This window comes from Choloepus didactylus, chromosome 4, assembly GCF_015220235.1.
Source record: "Choloepus didactylus isolate mChoDid1 chromosome 4, mChoDid1.pri, whole genome shotgun sequence".
NCBI classification, from domain to species: Eukaryota; Metazoa; Chordata; class Mammalia; order Pilosa; family Megalonychidae; genus Choloepus; species Choloepus didactylus.
This window is the reverse complement of record NC_051310.1, coordinates 141657524-141678723: the sequence shown is the minus strand read 5'-3', so window position 1 is coordinate 141678723 and position 21200 is coordinate 141657524. Positions and strand designations below refer to the sequence as shown.

The 21200-nt window shown below is 41.2% G+C and overlaps 1 protein-coding gene across 1 annotated transcript in view; it reads right to left on the bottom strand.

Annotated features, from left to right (window-relative positions):
• Positions 1-5551, bottom strand: part of GPR176 (G protein-coupled receptor 176) — a 113590-nt gene extending 108039 nt beyond the window's left edge. Inside the window, exon 1 of the mRNA XM_037835430.1 lies at positions 4544-5551. Coding sequence (XP_037691358.1) covers positions 4544-4715 — 172 coding nt within the window. The 5' untranslated portion in view covers positions 4716-5551. The remainder of the gene's footprint in view (positions 1-4543) is intronic.
• Between the last annotated feature and the right edge of the window lie 15649 nt (positions 5552-21200).

Sequence of the window (21200 nt, the reverse complement as noted above, 5' to 3'; positions counted from 1 at the left end):
TGGAGATGCTAAGCTAAGAGATGAAGACCCAAGTTCACCCCAGAAAAGCTAAGAGAGGACCACAGACGCTTTGAGAGAAATGCCCTAGGAGAACAAGGAAGGATGCACAGGAGCTGAGAGGGAGAAACTAAGAGAGACAGAGGCCAAGAAGCCATTTTGAAACCAGAACCTGGGAGCAAAGGACCAGCAGGTTCCAGCCACATGCCTTCCCAGATGACACAGGTGTTCCGGACACCACTGGCCTTTCTTCAGTGAAGGAATCCTCTTGTTGATGCCTTAGTTTGGACATTTTTATGGCCTCAGAACTATAAATTTGTAACCTAATAATTCCCCTTTATAAAAGTCAACCCATTTCTGGTATTTTGCATAATGGCAGCTTTAGCAAACCATGGCAGCTTTAGCAAACCAGACCATCTACTTAAAATGGTGATTCCAGACCTTTTTGAGTCTTTGATTTCCCACCATTCACTGCTAAAAGTGATGTGTGCCATAAATTTATTGGAGGGGAATTATTTGATCCTCTTTCAAGATGTGAAGATATCCCAAAATGTTGCATGAAGGTTGAGAAACACTAACCCCCAAAAGGCATTATTTGAATATTTTATACAATTCTTGACTTCATTTTGACACAGTGAATAATGTTCCCCAGGGTTGAAAATTACTGTTATTTTGAGTTCTTGGGGATTTCTCCTATTACAGGGCACTAAAACAGTTTTCAAAAAGAGCTGCAAGATATTGATAGTACAAAGAATTATTTCCACATAAGAGTGGACCTCTGGAAATCTCAATGAAGAAGAAATTCTATTTAGAGAACATATGAAGTATATTTGAATTTATGTAAAGGGAAAAAATAAAATAAAAACTCATTTGTCTGTTTGGGGCAGGGCAAGTAAGTAGATTAAATCAGTGCCATATGCTATTCAAGATACAATTTCATTCCTTCACAATCTATTATCCAGCCATACAGATTCTTCTCCCACAATAAATCCTTTTTTTTATTCCTAATCTGACTTCTCTATTTTTGGGCTTCATGAAACTATGTTTCCCCAATTTATTTCTAGCTCTCAAAATGACTGCACAAGGCTTCATTACGTAAGCTCTGAGCCTTAACTGCCATTACCAGGAGAATTCAATGTACACAGACATGTTTGTATGGGGCAAATCCTTAAAGAACAATGAATCAAGAATACCATTAAGTAACAAAAACCTCAGTGCAATATGATTCAGTTAAGCTTTTAAGGAAATAAGAAAAGCTTTTCACTTTTGCACATGTTCTTTGACTTTTGATTTCAAGATTTTATTCAGATTTATGCTTCTTCTGAACATAAAAAGGAACTAATGGAATTCTCTCTTAGAAGAGCCCAAGTAATGTGGAAGAGGTAAAAACATATCCCCATGGTCAAACTGGGCATAACCAAAGATCAAGGAGAAAATCATTCTCTTCTCTGGAGACATCCACAAAAGCAGTTTTTGCAAGTCACTTAAGGTGTTTGTGTAGAAAAGAGCTGACATAAGGTCAGACTTATCTAGGAATTCCTGAATCCAATGCAAGCTACAAAAATGGAAAGGAAATAGGAAGCAGCACTAACATTTACATAGAGGCTCTGTCTTCTATTTCCATGGTACTCGAATTTTTAAGAGTCAAACTATGGGGAAATTTCTAACACCACCATTTTTCTTTAGCATTAAAGTTACTGATGTTCTCATCTGTTTTCCTGCCTTTTTATCTAAAGCAAGACTGAAGCCCACCCCCTGCTTATGGTAAATAATGCTGATTCAGATGCCAGTTTTCCTGTTCTGTATTTCTGACTTTGGGAACATATGGCTGTAGCTGCACCCTCTGAACTGAATGGACTGCAACCACATGCTGATTCCCAATTTGGTGAGCACGAGGTCAATATAACATCTACATGTCATTGCCTTGAAGGATTCGACAGCCCATCTTTCCAGGGGTTTATGAAATCAGTCAAGAAAGGAAACCAAGTGTTTCTAAAGAATAATAATAAACTACATTGTGGGAATACCAAACAATAGTGTACACAGGTAAATGCATTCTCTCCTAAGAGGCAGAGCATAGCCTCTACAACCAGATGGCTGGGGTTTAAATCTCAATTCTGGTACTTGTTCAGTGACCTTGGGCGAATTACTTAACCTCTCTGTGCCTCTTTTAGTTTCTTAATGTGTAAAATGGAGATAGTAACTGTAATACAACCCCAGAGTTCTTAGGAGAATTCAATAAGTGTTTAGTTGTAAAGCACTTAGAACTGTGCTTGCCACACAGAAACCATAATATTCATGTTAGCTATAATTATTATTTCTAGATTAGTGAAATGTGAGTCTAGTTATAGAAATATTTGATATTAAGTGTCTCTAAAATCACTAGAAATTCTTAAGAAATATAATATCTTCCCCTGCCCCACACCCCTCCCACCTAAAATCAAAGATGTAAAAACTAGACTAAACGATTAACTTAACTCTCAGTCAAAATGCTAGTAGGTCTATTACCTAGATGAGCACCATCCACTAGACCTTTCTGCCGTAATGGGAAAGTTCTGTATCAGTGCTGTACCATCTGATAGTTACATGTGACTATTTAACACTTGAATTGCAAATCATGCCCGTGAGAAGATGAAGTTTTTATTTTATTTAATTTTATTTTTATTTTAAATAGGCACACTGGGCTAGTGGCTTCCATACCGCACCATGCAGACTAGACTACAACTATAATTGCTCTAAGGAAAGAAGAGCCTATCATCACACAAAAGGACTAAGGTTTTTCTTGCCCTCACCTAACATCCGAAGACTCTGAACTTGGTTTGTTTTATGTTTTTGCTTATTTATTTCACTTTTTATCAAGTACCTATATGACTTCTGCTTTAAGAGTCTTGTCTTCTCCTTATGTCTTGTCCTAGTCCTAGCATCAGATACAAAATTTATTAAGACAGGGTGAACTCTTCTACTTACATAGGACTAGAAGTAGCCAGCACACATCCCAGAATGGTTGCATAACACCATTAAACGTTTATTAAAATCATGTACACAAATAGAAGAACCAAAATGTTATAATACTGGGGCTGGGGAAAACAACAACAAAAATATATATACATATATATATGTTGGTTAAAAAACAACTGCAGAAATAAATATGCATCCACTTATACTGCCTTCCTGATACACTTTAAGTACACGTGACAATTAATTTAACTCTCATTAATTTACAATGCATCAGGTCTGATACCTACTAGGTGTTCAATAAGTGTCTGTAAAATGAATGTTGATGTTTGGAATACAGGCTCTTGCTTTATTAATGACCATTTAACAATCCACTCACATCCTTTAAAAAAAAATCTAGACAGCCCCATTTATGTCTACCTCGAAAATACCCTCAGTAGAGTAAGTGGAAAATTAAATACTATGACAGAGTAGAATGGGATCATGACAATTATGGAAACTATGAGGGGATTTCCAAAATTTAAAAATTTTTCCCAACACATTCCTTTTTATGTCAGTCATCTTGGTTTCCATGGAAATTCACAAGTGTCTCCAAAAAGTAACCCATACTTACTTTTAACTTTAAGACTCTTCTCGGTTACTGTACCACATATAATCATAAGCAATCTTTTTATGTCCTTATAAATGCTACATCAGAGATTTACATGTAAAGGGGAGCCACATATTAACAAGCAGGATGTATCATGTTCAACAAACCTCAAAACAAAAGAATATTGATTGTATCATTTATCATTTTAAAGAGTAGCTATCATAAGTACCCTTAATTCTCCCACTGGTGGGCAAACGTTTTTACAAACCACTCATTTCAGTTCGTTCATCATTTCTTCTCTGGACCACAAATACACGTGTTTTGTTGTTGTTCTTTTTAATCCTGTCTTTATTCTGTACTTCAAACAAAACATAGGTAGGAAACAGAGGGGGTTTTGTTTGGTTTGGGGGTTTTAAAAATATCTGAAGGCAACACAGAGTTTAACTTCACAGGGTTGTTTACCAGCAAGTCGGTGTTCCGAAGAAGTAAGCCATAAAACACGCACAAAATAAGGCTCTTTCAAAATAATTTTAAACATAAGCAATAGATGGTAGCACAAAATACGTTAACAGAGAGTAACATTCACCCCAGTCATCAGCAACATATTCCCAGAGAAGCTCTGTTCCTCGCTATTTGTAAACAAGAGCTCGGGCTACAGCTCCACCCTGGCACCCGGGAAGTAATGAATGATGTGCTCAACCCTGAGCCCATCCCGGAGCGTTCCGCAAGGGCTGTCTAGGGAGGGTGACCTCCACCTGGTCCGGGCACCGATCCTTGGGCCAAGAGAAAGCCCCATGAGAATTCTTCTGCTTCCAGCTTGGCAGCTGGAGGCTGCTTAAAACTTCACTGCAGTTACCCCGGGATTCCTCAACCTCCTTCAACTACTTGCACTTTGCCTGACACCCCGATACCCACCGCGGTTCCGGCGACACCAGCTCCCCGCTCTCGCGAGTGTGTGCCCTCGAGGAGCTCCACCCGGCAGGCGCCCCGTGAGTGGCTTACCGAGTAGCGAGCCTATGAAGATGACAATCTGCACCGTGGTGGTGAAGTGCCGGTACAGCTGCGCCTCGCCGAACTCCCCCAGCGCGCTGCGGTTCGCGCCCATTGCCTCGGCGCCCGACGCGTTGAGCCGCTCGCTGGCGTTTCTGGAGATCCAGGTCCCGTTCTGCCCCATGGCGAGGCTGGGGCTCCCGCTCCGCTCGCTGCCCGCCCGCCCGCCTCGGAGCCCTGCGCGGAGCCTCTCCTATCCGGGGCGCGGAGAGACGCGCAGATGCCTGGAGGAATCCTGGTGAACCCGGGGCAGCTGGTGGGTCCCCTCACGTCTCCACATCTCCAACCCCGGAGCCCGGGAGGAGGGGAGGGAAAGAGACGAGGCTGCGCCCCATGTCCGTCCCCCCCTGAGTCGCCGTCAGCAGCCACATGAAGGCGGCGAGGTCAGAACCCGCCGAGCGTCGTCCGTCCCTCCTTCCGCGTGGTCAGCGCGGCCAAGCCCACTTAGCAGAGACAGAAACCCAGAAGGAGGCATTTGATGGTCAGGCTCTCCACTCCTGCCACCCCTTCAGCCCCTGCTCCTTCCGCTCGCGGGACGACGGGGCATCCCTCTCCAGTCCCCTCGGGCTGATGGGCTCAACCCCACTCCTTAGAGGGAAACGAACATTTGGCGCTATTTTTCAATCTTGCTGGCTTCGAGGCTGGGTGGCGATGAGATACCCGTGAAACGCCCAAGCCAAGTAGTCCAAGCCCCGAGGGGACCCGCGAGTCCCCGACGGTGCCCAGAGCCTGGACGCAATCCCCTGAATCTGCCCCACAACCTCACCCTCCCCGCCTGGCCGTCCTGCAGGACACCAGGCGGTTTCCTCCGGCCCAGCCCCTCGCCGGGGGCTCCGACCACCCGCCCCGATGCTGCGCACCGCGTTCCGCAGCCCCTCTTTGCCTCTGTCCTGCCCGGCGCCCCTTTTTCTATTCCCGCTCCGGCTCTCCGCTGCTGGGAGTGAGCCTCGCGGGTACGCGGGGACAGAGAAAGATACCCTTAGCGGGAAAAGAACACCGCCTGCGCGGCCGCAAGGATCCCGACGCGAGTCTCGGGCAGCAGGCGCCGCGCGACCGGAGGGGCGGTCACGTGGCGCGCGCGGCCCCGCCCCCCACGCCGAGGCGGGCCCGGGGATGGCGCCATCTTGGGCCCGTGGTGCGTGTCTGCCTCGGCGGGGAGTGTGGGAAGCACGAACCGCTAGCGTCTGCTGCGGTGGGCAGGCTTGCGGCTCCTCCCAGGCTTCCCTTGATCTACTACTGACGTTACTGCTCGTGGCTTCAGCAGGGGCTGCCTGCAGGATTTAATTATGCCTTGCTGCCACTTGGGCAGAGAGCTCAGTCTCCCCGGCTCCTCAGTCAGGCCTTATGTGTAGCTTAAGCATTTAAGAAAGTTGGAATTTAGGAACCCAGTGCATGGTTTCCTGGGCCTTTTTATTGGTTGTTCTTTCAAAAAATTTACACAACATAACCCGGGCCTGGCGGAGGAGGAGTTGGTTGGGAAAAGAGTTGTTAAAGGGTTGGGAAGCTGGGATAACCAAGTCAACAAGAAGAAACGGTAAAGTAAGAGAAAACGAATGGGAGAAATGAACGTGTATGGCATCCAGAGAAAGGATCTTCATAAAAGAGAAATGAGAAGGAGAAAGACAAGATAGGCTTGGTTTGGCTTTGTGAAAACTGGTTTCTTTTTAATAACTGAAGGACATCGTAGATGACTATGACACATTGTGTGTCAAGGGTGATTGTGGTTTAAGAGATTTGGACATGATTTAATTATGTTAAATGCCTATAGTAGTGTTGTTTATACCTATTCTGGTCAGTTAGTGCTGCATAAAAAAAAACCATTGCAAACTTAATGACTTAAACAACAGTATTCATTTATTTAGCTCACAAATCTGCAATTTGTGGAAGGTTCGTGGGACAGCTTGTCTCTGCTCCACATGGTGTCAGCTGGGGCAGCTCAGAAGGTGACAGTATTCTGGAATCTGGAGGCTTGTTCACTCATATGTCTGGCAGTTGATGCTGGCTATTGTCTAGGAACTCAGCTGGAACTGCCAGCTGTAGCCTCTCCATGTGGCTGCTCAGCTTCCTTACAGCATGGCAGCAATATTCCAAAAGAGACCCAAGAGGGTGAGGCAGAAGAATCAGTGACATTTATGACGTAAACTCAGAAGTCAGGTAGCATCACTTCCACTGTACTATATTTGTCACAAAACCATCACATTTAAGGGGAGAGAATATAGACATACCTCTCAGTGGTTGGAGTGTCAAAGTCACATTGAAAGAACAGCTTATGAAATGAGATGTTGTTGTAGTCATTTAAAGAAAAATACAATGTGCTACAATATCTATTTTCCTTTTGTCAGAAATCCTTCAAAATGCCCCATGTCAGATATTTTTCTTTTTTGGAATTAAACTTGAACAGATCAAAAACCACATTGTTTATAGTCCACTTTAATTTCTTACCATGTTCATATGAGGTGACCAGTATTAACAACTGGCAGCATTCAGATATACAGTTATAGGAAGGCAGATGATTAGAACCATCAATTCATTTGTGCGCTAATTTCAATTTTTTTTCCTCAAAACTTTCTGGAGCTACACTAAAAGTATAATATATAATATGTAATGGGAAATGGAGTAGAGTAAAAAATAGGCATCACCTAGCACTTACATAATGCTGTCACTAGTGATTATTCCTTACATTCCTTCCCCATAATCAATAGTATAAAAAGACATTCTCCCAACTTGAAAATACCTTATACTCCCTTGTTTTGCATTCAGGATCCATTTCCCAATAGAAATAGTAAATATAGTGATAGGGTTCCCAGACAGAGTTGGGGGCTAAAAGAGGGATTGAGAGGCTCTGAGGAGGAAGGACTCCCCCACAGCTCCTACTCAGTCTGCAGGTCTACCTCTCTGTCCAAAGACCTGCCTCCTTCAGTCTCCACAGTGTTAGCAGGGTTACTCTCCTCCTTGAGCCAGTAGTTCATTCAATTAACAAAATGTAAGCCCCTGTGTTGGAAAGAGTTAGGTAAACAGTGCTGTGGAATAGAACAGATTCTCACAGCTTTCTCCAGTTACCTATTCTAGATTAATTATTTGCCTACTAGGATTTCTGTGCTGGTTTGTATATATTATGTCCCCCAGAAAAAGCTATATTCTTTAATGGCATTTAAAGAATATGGAATAAGAATTGTGGGTGCAGATTGATTAGGGTGTGACCTCTTGATTGAATGTTTCCATGGAGATTTGACCCTGCCCATTCAGGGTAGGTCTTGATTAGTTTACTGGAGTCCTTTAAAGAGAGCTTACATAGAGAGCAGAGAGATGAAAACACCCTGGGATATGCTAAGCCAGGACACACAGATGTTAGATGCTCGCTGATACTTGGGAGAGGCTAGCCCAGAGATTGCTCCAGAGAAGCTAAGAGAGACTGAAGCCCAGAGACATTTTGGAGAAAGTCATTTTGAAACCAGAACCCCAGAGCAGACATCAGCCACATGCCTTCACAGCTAACAGGTTTTCCAGACACCATCAGCTGTTTTATAATGAAGGTATCATCTTGTTGATGCCTTAGTTTAGACACTTTTATGGCTGTAGAACTGTAAATTTGTAGCCAAATAAACCCTCTTGATAAAAGCCAGTCCATTTCTGGTATTTTGCATAATGGCAGCATTAGCAAACTGGAACAATTTCCTAAGGATTTTTCCTCCTAGAAACCATGGGAAAAGAAATAATTAAAAAACAAAACTCTTTCCTACTATTTCCTTCTCTCTTTTTAATCTTATACTCCTACAAGGTAGTGAGAGGCAAATTCTGCACATAGTTGCTAATTGTGTCGGTTGGGATGTATTACGTCCCCCCAAATACCGTGTTCTTTGATGCAGTCTTGTGGGGGCAGACGTATTAGTGTTGATTACATTGGAATCTATTGAATGAGTGCTTCCATTGAGATGTAACCCCATTAACTGTGGGCAAGACCTTTGATTGGATAATTTCCATGGAGGTGTTACCCCAGTCATTCAGGGTGGGTCTTAATTAAATCACTGGAGCCCTAAAAGCTCAGACAGAAGGAGCTCAAAGAAGCTGCAGCTTAGAGATGCATTTTGATGATGTCCCTTGGGAACTGACACTGACATTTTGGAGAATGCCATTTTGAAATGCAACTTGGGAACAAGCAGATGCCAACCATGTGCCTACCCAGCTAACAGAGATTTTTGGACGCCATTGGCCATCGTTCAGTGAAGGTACCCTATTGTTGATGCCTTACCTTAGACCCTTTATGGCCTTAAGACTGTAACTTTCTAACGAAATAAACCCCCTTTATAAAAGCCAATCCATTTCTGGTGTTTTGCAAAACGGCAGCATTAGCAAACTGGAACACTAATAACAACTCAGTATGCACAGAATATGATTACAGAATGTGATAGGATCCATTCACATTCAAAAGAATTCCCAGATTCCAACTTTCTTGAACATTTATTGAGGTGTGGGAAGGGACTTGGTTGGGGAAAGAAGAGATGGAGTAAGATTTAGGATAATTGCAAAGACCAAGGTGACAGATGAAAGTGATGTGTAGTCTGTGAGTCTTATTTTTCCTTTCTTTCTTCCCTCTCATCATTGAAGAGTCTCTTCCTCCTCTCTTTGCTCCCCCACATGCAACCACACATGCTCCTTTGTGACTTCTGTTAAAAGAGGAGAGAAGAAAAAAGTGGGGAAATGGGGGTATTTTTGTGTTGGTAAGCCCAAGTAGCAGCATGCTGAGAAAGGAAGAGTCCATATGGCCACTGGCTGCCCATCTGGAATAAGCAGTTCTACTTCTAAATGATTATGTCTATGTCTATATGAAAGACATAGACAATGCAGGTTATTATGTAGACATTACTAGTGTTCATCAATATCTGATTCCCCTCTTCTTCCAGGCACACAAGACTATATTTCTCAGCTTCCCTTGTAATTGGGCAGGGTCATGTGACTATTATGGCTAATGGAATGTTAGCAGAAGTGACAAATCATTTCTGGGCTGAGACAGTGAAAATCTATTTGTGAGTCTCACATCCCTACCCTGCCATTGCGGTTATGGGAGAAACCTTGTGTTGAGATGGAAGAGCCAAAAGATGGAAGCAGCCAGTGTCTCTGAGTCACCATATGGGTGGCAGATGTCTTGAGAGACACCCAGACCCACAACAAATTTTGTATGAAAAAAAAATAAACTTCTATTATGTTAGGCCATTAAGATTTTTTGAATTGCTTGCTACCACAGCATAATTCAGACTATCCTGGAAGATAGTTATGAAAATTGGGGACTGCGTATTTAAGAGAGCACAGACTTTATTTCTCAGGAATGGAAGGTATTGACTCAGGACTTTAAAAAATCTCTGTGTAATATGGCAATAAGGAAATCCTGGGCCCTTGTAAAATGAAAGTGGTCACTGATAATAGAGCCTCTGGTCATCTTTGAACTGAACTGTTGGGCTTTAAAAGTATGTTGGTCTCCAATAAATTTATGTCATTTAAATGGTTTTGGTTTTTTTTTCTTTTTTGGACATACTTTAGTATAGGTGATAACCCATTTCTCTTTTCCTGGGAATGCAGATTCTCTCTTTACATAGGCAGACCTGCCAACTCTCTGAAGATTAAAAACTTTAGTATACTGGGGGTGGGAAGAGGGGAGAAACATGAATGTTGGTGTCAAACCTGGGTTTGAATGCCTGCTTCACCATTTCCTGTTGTGATATTGGGTAGTTACTTGATCTCTCTACGCTGTTTCCTCCTCTACCACCCAAGGATAAAAATACCTATTTTGTAAGCCTCTTTTGAGGACAATAAAATAACAAATTAATGAAAATCCCTTACACAGTATCTGCCACATTGTAGGAACTCAGTAAAGGATAACTATATAAAATCAATTTCTGTTTGATGTGTAAAGAAAACAAATGTCAAAGCTTTGGAAGTCATCACCTTCCAACATTTTAAAAATTCCCTCTCCATAGATTTAAAGCACTGCCTTGCATTTCAGAAAAAAAAAAAAAAAAAAAAAAAAAGCTAGTTACTTTGCAATTGGCAAAGGATGAGTGATTTCAGGGGAATTTTTTCTTGAAGGTTTAGAAGCACACAATTTATTCTTTACATAATTGGGCTGAGTATGTTTACTTTTTGGTATGTTACATTACCATCCAAGCAATAATCTGTTTAAAAAGATACTGATACAGTCCATAATTTATTCCAAATTATCCCAACATGTCTATTGGGAATTGGCTTCCTACTGATAGGAATCTTCGACTGTATCCCCTAATGCAGTTTCCCAATTTCTAATGGTCCTCATACTTACAGACTTGCCAGAGAATTTACCAAAAGGTGGGAAGTTGAATGCCGCCTACCCACACCCAGGTAGCCTAATAGTCACAACAAGCACACGCGTGCGCACACACACACACACACACACACACACGGTGATCATAAAGCAAACTGAATAAATTTTTAATAACAAATATGCCAAGACTAAAAAAACCTCATGAGTGCTATCAGCTTCAAAGGAGTTACCTTGGGAAACTAATTAGCTATTGACAAATATCATGATTCACCAATACCTTTTTGGGACTCCTCTTCTATAGTTACTTTCAGAAGTTGGCACATACTTTCCTATATCCCTGATCATGTGCTGGGAAGTCATGGATGGTTCAGCAGCCATCTCCCAGACCTCACCTACCTCCCCAGCTTTTCTTTGTGTGTAGATATTTCAATATGTTTCCATTCTACAGCCAAGAGGAGATATTGTGTCTAATGTAATGGCCTGACCGTACCTTGAACCCAAAACTGGGAACAGGTAGCCCCAGATACTTATCAGGGTGGGAGTTCTGCACAAAGGTTGCTTGATACATGCTCTCTGCTCAGTGGCAGGGTCACTTTCTGCTAGGGTATATAAAGTCCCCACACTCAGACAACACAGGCGTTGGTCCTCTGTGCAGTGATGCAGTGCATGTGGAGCTGCCATCCACTGACCCTGACCCGAGCAGTTGGCCTCCCCTCGGACTGCTCTTTCGGACCCTTTGTGCATGTAAGTAATAAGGCAGTCATTTGCTGAAAGTCTTTGCTGGGTCTGAGCCTGTGTCCCCACTACATACCTTATAACAACTGGCTCCACATCATAACAAACGTAATAATAATAAATTTGATTTTTTTTTTTTTTTTGAAGAGCCAAAGATTACCTAGGGCTGATTCTGGTGAATTAAATGATCAAGGTAATAACCTTCTATAGTAAAAGATGAGCTATGATTGTAAAGTACTACAACTCACAATCTGACTTTGAAGGCAATGGCACAACTTTGGAATAAAAGTGTAAACTTAATTTATTCCAAATTTAAAGGACAAGACTTATTTGGATATATAAACATCTAGGTACACACAGGCACCCATAGAGTGATGCAAGTCACTAAGTCATTTTTATTTAATACTTCCTTGAGCAATTGGATCAGTGTTGCCTCTCCTGCTCCTGGCTGCCAGGCCACAGAGAGAAGAAGAACAAGTAACCTTACCTCCCTGGCCTCCTAGCCCAGGTATCACACCATCTTTAGATGAAGAAAGAAGTAGTTGCCTGAGGTCCTCATACCATTCAAACATCTGCATGTTCCTCTGGGTGAAATCCCATCATGCTTTTACTGCTCTGTGCATCTCCTACTTTGATCCAATCCCCCACTCTTCCCCACTCTCCAAAACTCTTTCACTATGTGTCTTCTCTGTAATTTCTGATCCACATTCAGCATATTCCCTTAAATCCTCAGTCTCAGCACTAAATAATCCCTTGCTGCCTTGCCTTAAATGAAACCTGGCAAGATCTGAATTCCTCTCAGGTGAATTCTGGTTTCTCCTTTACACAACCAACATTATCTCAAGGCCAGGGCATCCTCCTGGCTCTCCATTTCCACTTTCTAACCATGTCTTTCTCCTCCTTAAAAACCTCAACTCTTTTGAAATCCATCCCATTGGGCTTTATCACCTACTTTTCCTCCTTATTGCTACCTTGTACTACCTCCCAGTTGTTCTTCAGCTTTCAGTGATAACCAGAGCACTCTCCACCCCTGTTCCTAGGTTCATTCTTGGGGACCTCATGTCCATGTGGATGATCCATCCACAGTCCTGGCCTCCCTTTCCTTTGATCTCCTTTCCAAAGAAAGTCCAAGTAAGGTATCATCAAGGCGATGCTTTCTCCCCAAAGACTATCATTTTCTGGATCTGGCTGCCATCAATCCTTGGCTCCTCTGTCACATGTAAAGGCTCATGGCAGCATCTCTTGGTCTCTTCCTTCTCTTCTGGGCTCTGTTTCAGCTTATTGCTTCCTGTGGCTTTCTCTGCATGTCTGAATTTCATTCTATTTATAAAGGATTCCAGTAATAGGATTAAGACCCATCCTGATTGAGGTAGGTCACACCTTCACTGAGGTAGTCTCATCAAAAGGTTCTACTTACAATGGGTTCATACCCACAGGAATGGATTAAATTTTAAGAATGTTTTTCTGGGGGGCATACAGCTTCAAACCACCATACAAGTTAACATGCAGATCTTATCATCACCAGTTATAGCACTATGTCCAAAATCTCACCTTCAAGCATCCTACTTTCCAAGCTCCACCTCTGAAACTCCCAGGGTGCTTATTTGGGATGCCACTGCTACAATTCTTTAATCTCAGCAAGATCCTACTGCTTTTCACTATCCATCAGGCTCCTTAGCTTTACTTCCAACATCACTCAGCCCAGAATACATGATCCATCATTACACTTACACACACACATAGCCTTAACTCCATTTCTCCTCTCTTCCTCTGCTGTGTGATTTTTTACAACTCCAATACAGGGTAAGCCTAACTATCACTTTCTCTACCCTTGCACCAACACAGCTGAAGCTGGCTGGCAAATATCACACTTTCAAGCTGACCGGATTCACTTTAAATTCCTTACTAAAATCTCAAGTGGGCATTTCTTTCCCTCCAAGACATATATTATTTAGCTTCTCTATTCAGACCTTCCACATTGCCTCTCCCCCTTTCCATAACCTGTCACTCACCTCATCTGAGTCCTGGTCTCATATTTCCTTGAGAAAATAGGGGAACTTCCTTATATTCCAAACCCCCAAACCCTTAAACCTTCTTGCATCCACACCCATATCTTCTATTCCCTTTCTGTTATAACCACTGAAGTGTTCTATGCCACAAAAGATCAGACCCTTATTTGTGCTCTAAATCTGTACCCTTTGACTTCCCACAGCCATCCTCTCTACTGCATCATTGCTGTCTCCCTCCTATTATATGTTAGGACAGAAATATGCACTTATTGGGATGTAGTCTTTAAAAACCCTTCCGTAATCCCATACCCCTCCAACTACCAACCTATTTTTCTATTCCTCAGCAAGTGTCTACACTCACTGGTTGAATTCAACCTTTCGTTTACTCCCGAATCCATTCCAATATAGCTTCCATTTCCATCAAGCCACTGAAGCTATTTGCAAGGACCTCAATAGCCTCTATGTTGCCAAATCTGGGTATATCTACAATTTTAACCTCGCCTTCTTAAATTACTTTTTCTCCCTTGGCTTCCGTCATATCACTTCTAGTCATATCTCATAGGCTATTCCTGATTCTCACTTGATGGCTCCTTCAATTTCATGGAAAATATTGGAGTAGCTGTGGTCTGCCTCAGCTCTCTCATCCATTCTTTTTCTTTAATTAACCTCTATATACTGATGTCTTCCAGATGTTATCTCCAGTTCTGACCCATCCCCCAAGTCCAGATCCATAGGACCAACTCTGTTTACACACTTGAATATCTGATGGGCATTTCAAACTTAGTAAACCACTAAAAGAAGTGTATTTTTTCCTAGAAATCCAGTTTCACTAGCAGCCTTCTTTATCTCAGGAAATAGCCCACTATTCACTCTTTTGTTCAAGCAAAACACAAGGAATCATCCTTGAACTCTCTTTACCTCTCATCCATTCCATTCACTCATTCATTTATCCATTCAACAAAAATTTATTGAGTACCTACTATAGGCCAACTGATGTTGCAGGCACAAGGGATACAGAAGTGAACAAAACATGTCAAATGGGCATATACTGTGAAAGCAAAGAAAGAGGATAGAGAGTTTGTTTTAAAATAGGGTGACTAGAGAAGGGCTCACTCAAAAAGTGCTATTTGAGCAAAGACCTGAAGGAGGGTGCGGGAGAAAGCCACATGGATATCTGGGGAAAGAGAATTCCAAACAGAAAAAACAGCAAGTACAAAAGTCTTCAGGCAAGAATTTAATTGTTGAGTCCAAGGAATAGCAAGCAGGCTGAAGGAACAGAATGGTAAGAGATAAGATCAGAGGAAATAAGAGGAGGGCTTGAGGGTAAGATCACATGGGAACTTGTCAAAGCTTTGACTTTTTCTCTGGGTGAAATGGGAAGCCATTGGAGGATTTGTAACAAGAGTGATGTGATCTGACTTACCTTTTTAAAAGACAGCTCTGGCTGTTATATTAGCAATAGATGGAGCTGAGCAAGGACTGAAGCAGGGAGACATTTAGACTTAGAATACAATATGAGTGATGTCCCCTGGAGGTGTGTGATACAGTGGTACTGCTTAGGAGAGGGTTGTAAAACTCTGGACAAGAGATGATGGTGTGCTGGTTTGGAACTGTACCCCAGAAAACACCATGTTTTTTTAATCCATACTTGTGGGTGCAGACCTATTGTGGGTGGGACTTTTGGATAGTCTATTTCGATTGACATGTGACCCAGCCCATTCAAGGTGGGTCTTAACCCTTTCCTGGAGTCCGCTATGAGAGGATAAAAGGCAGGTAAAGCAGGAAGTCATAGAGAGAAACACCCAAAGACATTTGAAGACAGCCATTGAAATCAGAACCAGGAGAGAAGGACCAGCAGATGTCGCCATGTGCCTTCCCATGTGACAGAGAAAACCCAGATACCAGCAGCCTTTCTTCAAAGTAGGTATCATTCTCTTGTTGATGCCTTAATTCGGATATTTTCATGGCCTTAGAATTGTAACTTGTAAATTAATAAATCCCCATCACTAAAAGCCAACCCATTTCTGGTATATTGCATTCCAACAGCTTTAGCAAACCAAATACAGATGGTGACTTGAGAAGGCCAGTAGCAGTTATCAAATTCTGGGTATATTTTGAAAGTTGAACAACAGGATTTGCTGAGAGGAGCAAAGGGTGATGACGAAATTTTGACCTAAGCATCTAGAAGAATGGAGGAGGCAATGGGAATAGCAGATTGGGGTGGGGGGAGAAGGAGTTCAGATTTGGATATGTTAAGCTTGAGACACCTTTCAGTCATCAAAATGGACACATGGCATAGGCACTTAGATATATGAATCTGGAATTCAGGAGAGAAGTCCAGGCTAAAGATGTACATTTGGGAGTTGTACAAAAAACAATTTACTTTCATTTTTTAAAAATAATTCTTTGGGGATTTAATCTTGGCCAGCAGAATTCTTTCTGTACTCCACTGTCATCTATCATAGGATCCCAATATTGGTATCATTGGGGAATAAAATCTGTCCATACTTTTTGTCATCCTTGTAATTCTTGATACTGTTTGAAAAGCAAGTGCCTTTACTTCTCCATCACTCCCACCCTGTTGATGTCTCTTCTCACAAATCTCAGCAAGGCACCTCCTATAACTGGCCATCTCAGCCCTTTCCACTGGATCCTTTGGACCTTCTGTTTCATATATCTTCAATCTTTTATGAGAAAATCCTCTATAATGTGAACCTAACTGTTGTTAGTTTCTTCTTTCAGTACTGGGAATTTTATTTTTCCACTATAAATTGACTTGTAAGTGGATGCTACTACAAATATGGCTGAGTATTTAAGGGAAGGACTAAAAGCACCTCATGTGGATCAAACAATTCAATTTAAAGAAATCCTAGTTCTTTTTTTCCCCCTACTTCTTTTCAAAGTAAAGCAGATCATTAGTACAGACAATATCTGAAAACTTTACCACATCCAAAAACTCTTCCTGGAACACTAACCTATTTTATTGGAATCTTACCGATTTAGTTCTTTCAGCAATAAATTGAACTAGAAAAAATATAAAATTTTAAATAATAAGTTGTTTGATGAAAACATTTAAATGAGTAGAAACTCTATAAACGAATATATAGACATGCAAATTTAGAACAAATTACTGGCCTTGAACATACAAACCTAAAAAAAATGTGTAACAGAGTCTCTGTATTTATCATCCATACCGTTGGAATTCTTAGGTAGCTATGATCATCACAATCCCAGAACTAGCTTGGAGTTACTGGGAAAATATGCCAAAGGAAGTCAGAGCCCAGAGTTCACCAAAATAAAAAAATCAATACTTTTGTGACTGGTCAATCAGTGCTGAAGGAATACAGGGAGAGAGAGAAACAAAAGTGATAAAGGGGAAAGATGCAAAGGCAGTTGGAAAGAAGAATGTGAACTGAAAACTCAGGCAGCACTTTTCCAAAACCTGAAGAATGCTGCAGGCAACCTAAGGGGACAAGAGGACTCTCCGCACAAGGGAGTATTGTACCACTGCACTGCAAATACGAAAGCCAGCATAGTCAAAAGACTGATGAATATGCACTGTAACTACATTCTATCATATGGCTCCAAAATTCCTAAACTGAAAGACAAAGGATAAAAGCATAAATGTGTTAGGCATCAAAGAGAAAATAATCATCTCTTTGAAAGGGGCAAGAACTAGAAAGCTTTGATGGGCTGGCATTGATTTGTATTACATGACCTTAGGCCTCAGAAATAATAGCTGCCAGTTTCAGCTGCAAAATTCCCTTATAAGATGGTCTTTGGAGCAGCAACCCCGGCAAGGGGAGTGCTATAGAATGCAAGCAGAGGAAGGGAAGAACTAGGGAGTTTTCTTGAAGTGGCACTTGCATTGCTAGCATAGTTTTTTTTTAGATTGTATATTTCTAATCAATAAGAAATTTTCTAGATGTTATTAGCATTACTACTCTTATTAATAAGTGGTTTTGAGATGCTGCTGCAGAGTATGGAGGTGGGAGCTACATCCCCTAAAGCCACTCTTGGCCCTGGCACCAATAGCAGCTGCTGCTCAAATTCATTGCTAGTTCTGAGTCAAATAAAACTTTGATTAACCATATTCTTAATGCCACTAAGGGCACGTAGGCCATGTTTTAAATGAGCAGTGGTTAATAAGAGTGACAGGGATACTCCTATCTAGGGCTCAATGATTATCTTTTAAAATGAACTGAGGATTCTTTGACATTTTAGATTTATACAGTGATCTGGTTAAAAAAAAAAACTATTATATAACAAAGGGTATCAAAGCAATTTAAAAAAACCTTTTTTCCTGAAGAATAAGATATGTCCTATGAATACTTTTACAATGATGAAGCTGGTCTGTTTTATTTGAAGGCATTTGACAAATTCTGTACAAATGGGCTTAATCCAATTAAAGTGATGTCCCAAGTCACCAATAGCCTGTTTAATGAAGATACATAGTCAACATTGGGGGGCTGTAAAAATGGGTGATTCATTTTCAGTTTGGACTCTAGGAATAAAGAGACTCACTGACCAGAATTGTGAGAGACATAGCAACTGGACCAGGAGAGCACTGATTCCCAAAGACAGGAGATAAACACAGCTCCTGAAGCTGTGAGCTCACGGCCATTGGCCCAGAGCAGGTGCTTTGTGTATGTGAATAAACATCCTTAAGTAGAAAGACAGAGAGCTATTGCATTCCTCCACCATAGTCAGTCTTCTGAGCAAGCAGACGTCTAAGCAAAAAAAAGACTCAGATCAGCAACAGAGTTCCCAAAGCAGGGAGCAGAGGTGCCAGTGCATACAAACCACAGGCAAAGAGAATAATGCTGGAGACCCATAAGAGGATACAGATGAGACCAATATTAAGTCTCTTCCTATAGCCAATGATTAAGGATTATTGTCAGCTTCCTATTGGAGAGGAGTAATCAAAACTTTTTATTAGAAAGCAAACTATTCTACTGCAAAAAATATATATATATTTTAAAGTTTTAGGGGAGGGAGTGGGATTGGGAGGAAGTGGTAAAATGGAAAGTACATGTACTTTGGAATCAAATAGACTAAGGTTAATGCAAGTTCTGCCATTACCCAGCTGTGTATGGCCATCAAGTTACTTCTTGGACTTAACTACAGGGTTTGATAACATTACCCACTTCATAGAACATTACGGTAATTAAATATGATTATTAAATCTCTCTGTCTCTATCCTCCCTAGTTACTGTTTGTCTTTCCTTGTCCTTCACAGTCAAGACAAGAGTTCTACTCTATCTTGTCTTCATTTCCTCATTTTCCATTCCTCAAACTACTATAATCTAGTCAAGTAGTCTTTCAAGATTTTCTGGGTGTCACCTCCTTAGGTGATCTCTCCTACATGGTCTTGTAGAGCCCAGTAGTCACCTGATGTAAGATTTATGAAAGCACTTAGCACAGCACCTGATACATAGTGAGTTCCCAGGAAACCCTGGTTTTCTTGCCTTTTCCATGTTATCACACAATGATTCAATCTATGAACCAGCACGTCATTCAGAGCATGAAATATTACTATAGCAGACACTCTTCAGCCTGGCATTCAAGGCTTTCCACCCTATAGCCTCAATCTACACTTCTAACTTCAGTCAGTGAACAAATACTCATTGAAAACTCACTACACGTCAGGTGCAATTTTAGGCATTGGGGATACCTTGAACAGAAAATTCCCACCCTTATGGAGCTTAATTTAGGGGGTCAGGAGTAAGACAAAAAATAAATATAAACAAATAATAAATAATATAGTGGTAGGAAGAACTTTCACTTCAGGAAAGATCGAGTAGACATACTTTTCCCTATTCCTCCCATTAAGAACAACTAAAACCCCTGGACATTATGCATGAAATAAACACAAGACAACTCAGAAAAGTGAAGAGATGAAGGCAGATCTGATAGGAATCTTGGGACAGTAGGAAACTGGGATTTCCTTTTTTTCCTCATATATTCCAACTGGATACTAGAGAAGCCAACAACCAGAAAACACCAATAGGTACAGACAAGGGCCAGGAAAGTGGCAGCCTAATGGGACAGAAAAGCCTTTAGACAATAATTGCTAAACACTCTAGCTAATCACTAAAGAAAATAACCACAGCCTCATCCACCAGGAAAAGCTGATTGGACAGCCTAGCCCTCTACCTCCGCCCCAGAGGGGTGATGTCAGAGGAGGCCCCGTGGAGAATCAGGACTTCTACCACCCCTCAGCTCAGAGGTAAGGAGGCCACATGTGGATCAGTAGAGGGGCAGCCTTCTCCCTCCCATGCAGGGCAGTACTAGCGAAGCCCTAGTGAGAGGCCTGAATTCCCTCCCCTGCCCCACCCCAACCCAATACTTTCAAACTTACAGAAAGTTGCGAGGACCATCTAAAGAACTCCCATATATCCTTCACCCAAATTCCACCATGGCCAACATTCTACATTTGCCTTATCGTCATCCCTCTCATATATGAGAATATAGTTTTTCTTGTATCATTTAAAATAAATGTATATGTCTATCTTTTTTGGGGGGGGGACAAAAATTCGATGAAGAATAGGGTGCAATGGAGGGGATGGAAAGATTTAGGTTTTCTTTTTTGCTTTTATTTTTATTTTGGAGTAAGGAAAAGGTTCAAAAATTGATTCTTGTGATGAACGCACAAATGTATGATGGTGTTGTGAATAACTGCACACTGTGGATTACTCTAGGGCGTGTGAATATATCTTAATAAAACCATATTTAAAAAAGTAAATGAACAATGAGGGGAGGAGGGGAATGGGATGTTTTGGATGTTCTTTTTATTTTAAGTTTTATTTTATTTTTTTGGAGTAATGAAAATGTTCAAAGATTGGTTGTGGTGATGATTGCACAACTATGTGACAATACTGGGAACAACTGATTGTACACATCAAATGTTTATATGTTATGTGACTATATCTCAATAAAATTGCATTAAAAAATAAATAAATGTGTACATGTATTTTTTACTTAAATCAATTGTGAGCTAACTGCATGCATAATGCCCTATTAGCCCTTAATACTGCAGTACATATTTCCTAATAATGAGGATATGATCACAATACAACCATTAAAGTCAGGAAATTAACATTGATACAATACTGTCATCTAAACCACAGGCCCCTTTCATATTTTGCTGATTATTTTGATTATATTCTCTACAAGTCCAGCAACAGTACAGATCCGTATTTTAGATAAGTGGAGTACAGATTATGTATTAAATGGTAACCAGAAATTGTTACTTTTTAAGGTGTAAGGATGATATTAGGTTATGTTTGTAAAAAATCCTTATCTGTTACAAATACATAATTGTTTATAGAAAAAAATGATATGATGTCTGTTCTAGTTTGCTAATGCTGCCAGAATGCAAAACACCAGAAATGGATTGGCTTTTATAAAGGGGGTTTATTTGGTTACACAGTTACGGTCTTAAGGCCATAAAGTATCCAAGGTAACACATGAACAATCGGGTACCTTCACTGGAGGATGGCCAATGGTGTCCGGAAAACTTCTGTTAGCTGGGAAGGCACATGGCCAGGATCTGCTCCAAGTTCTGGGTTCA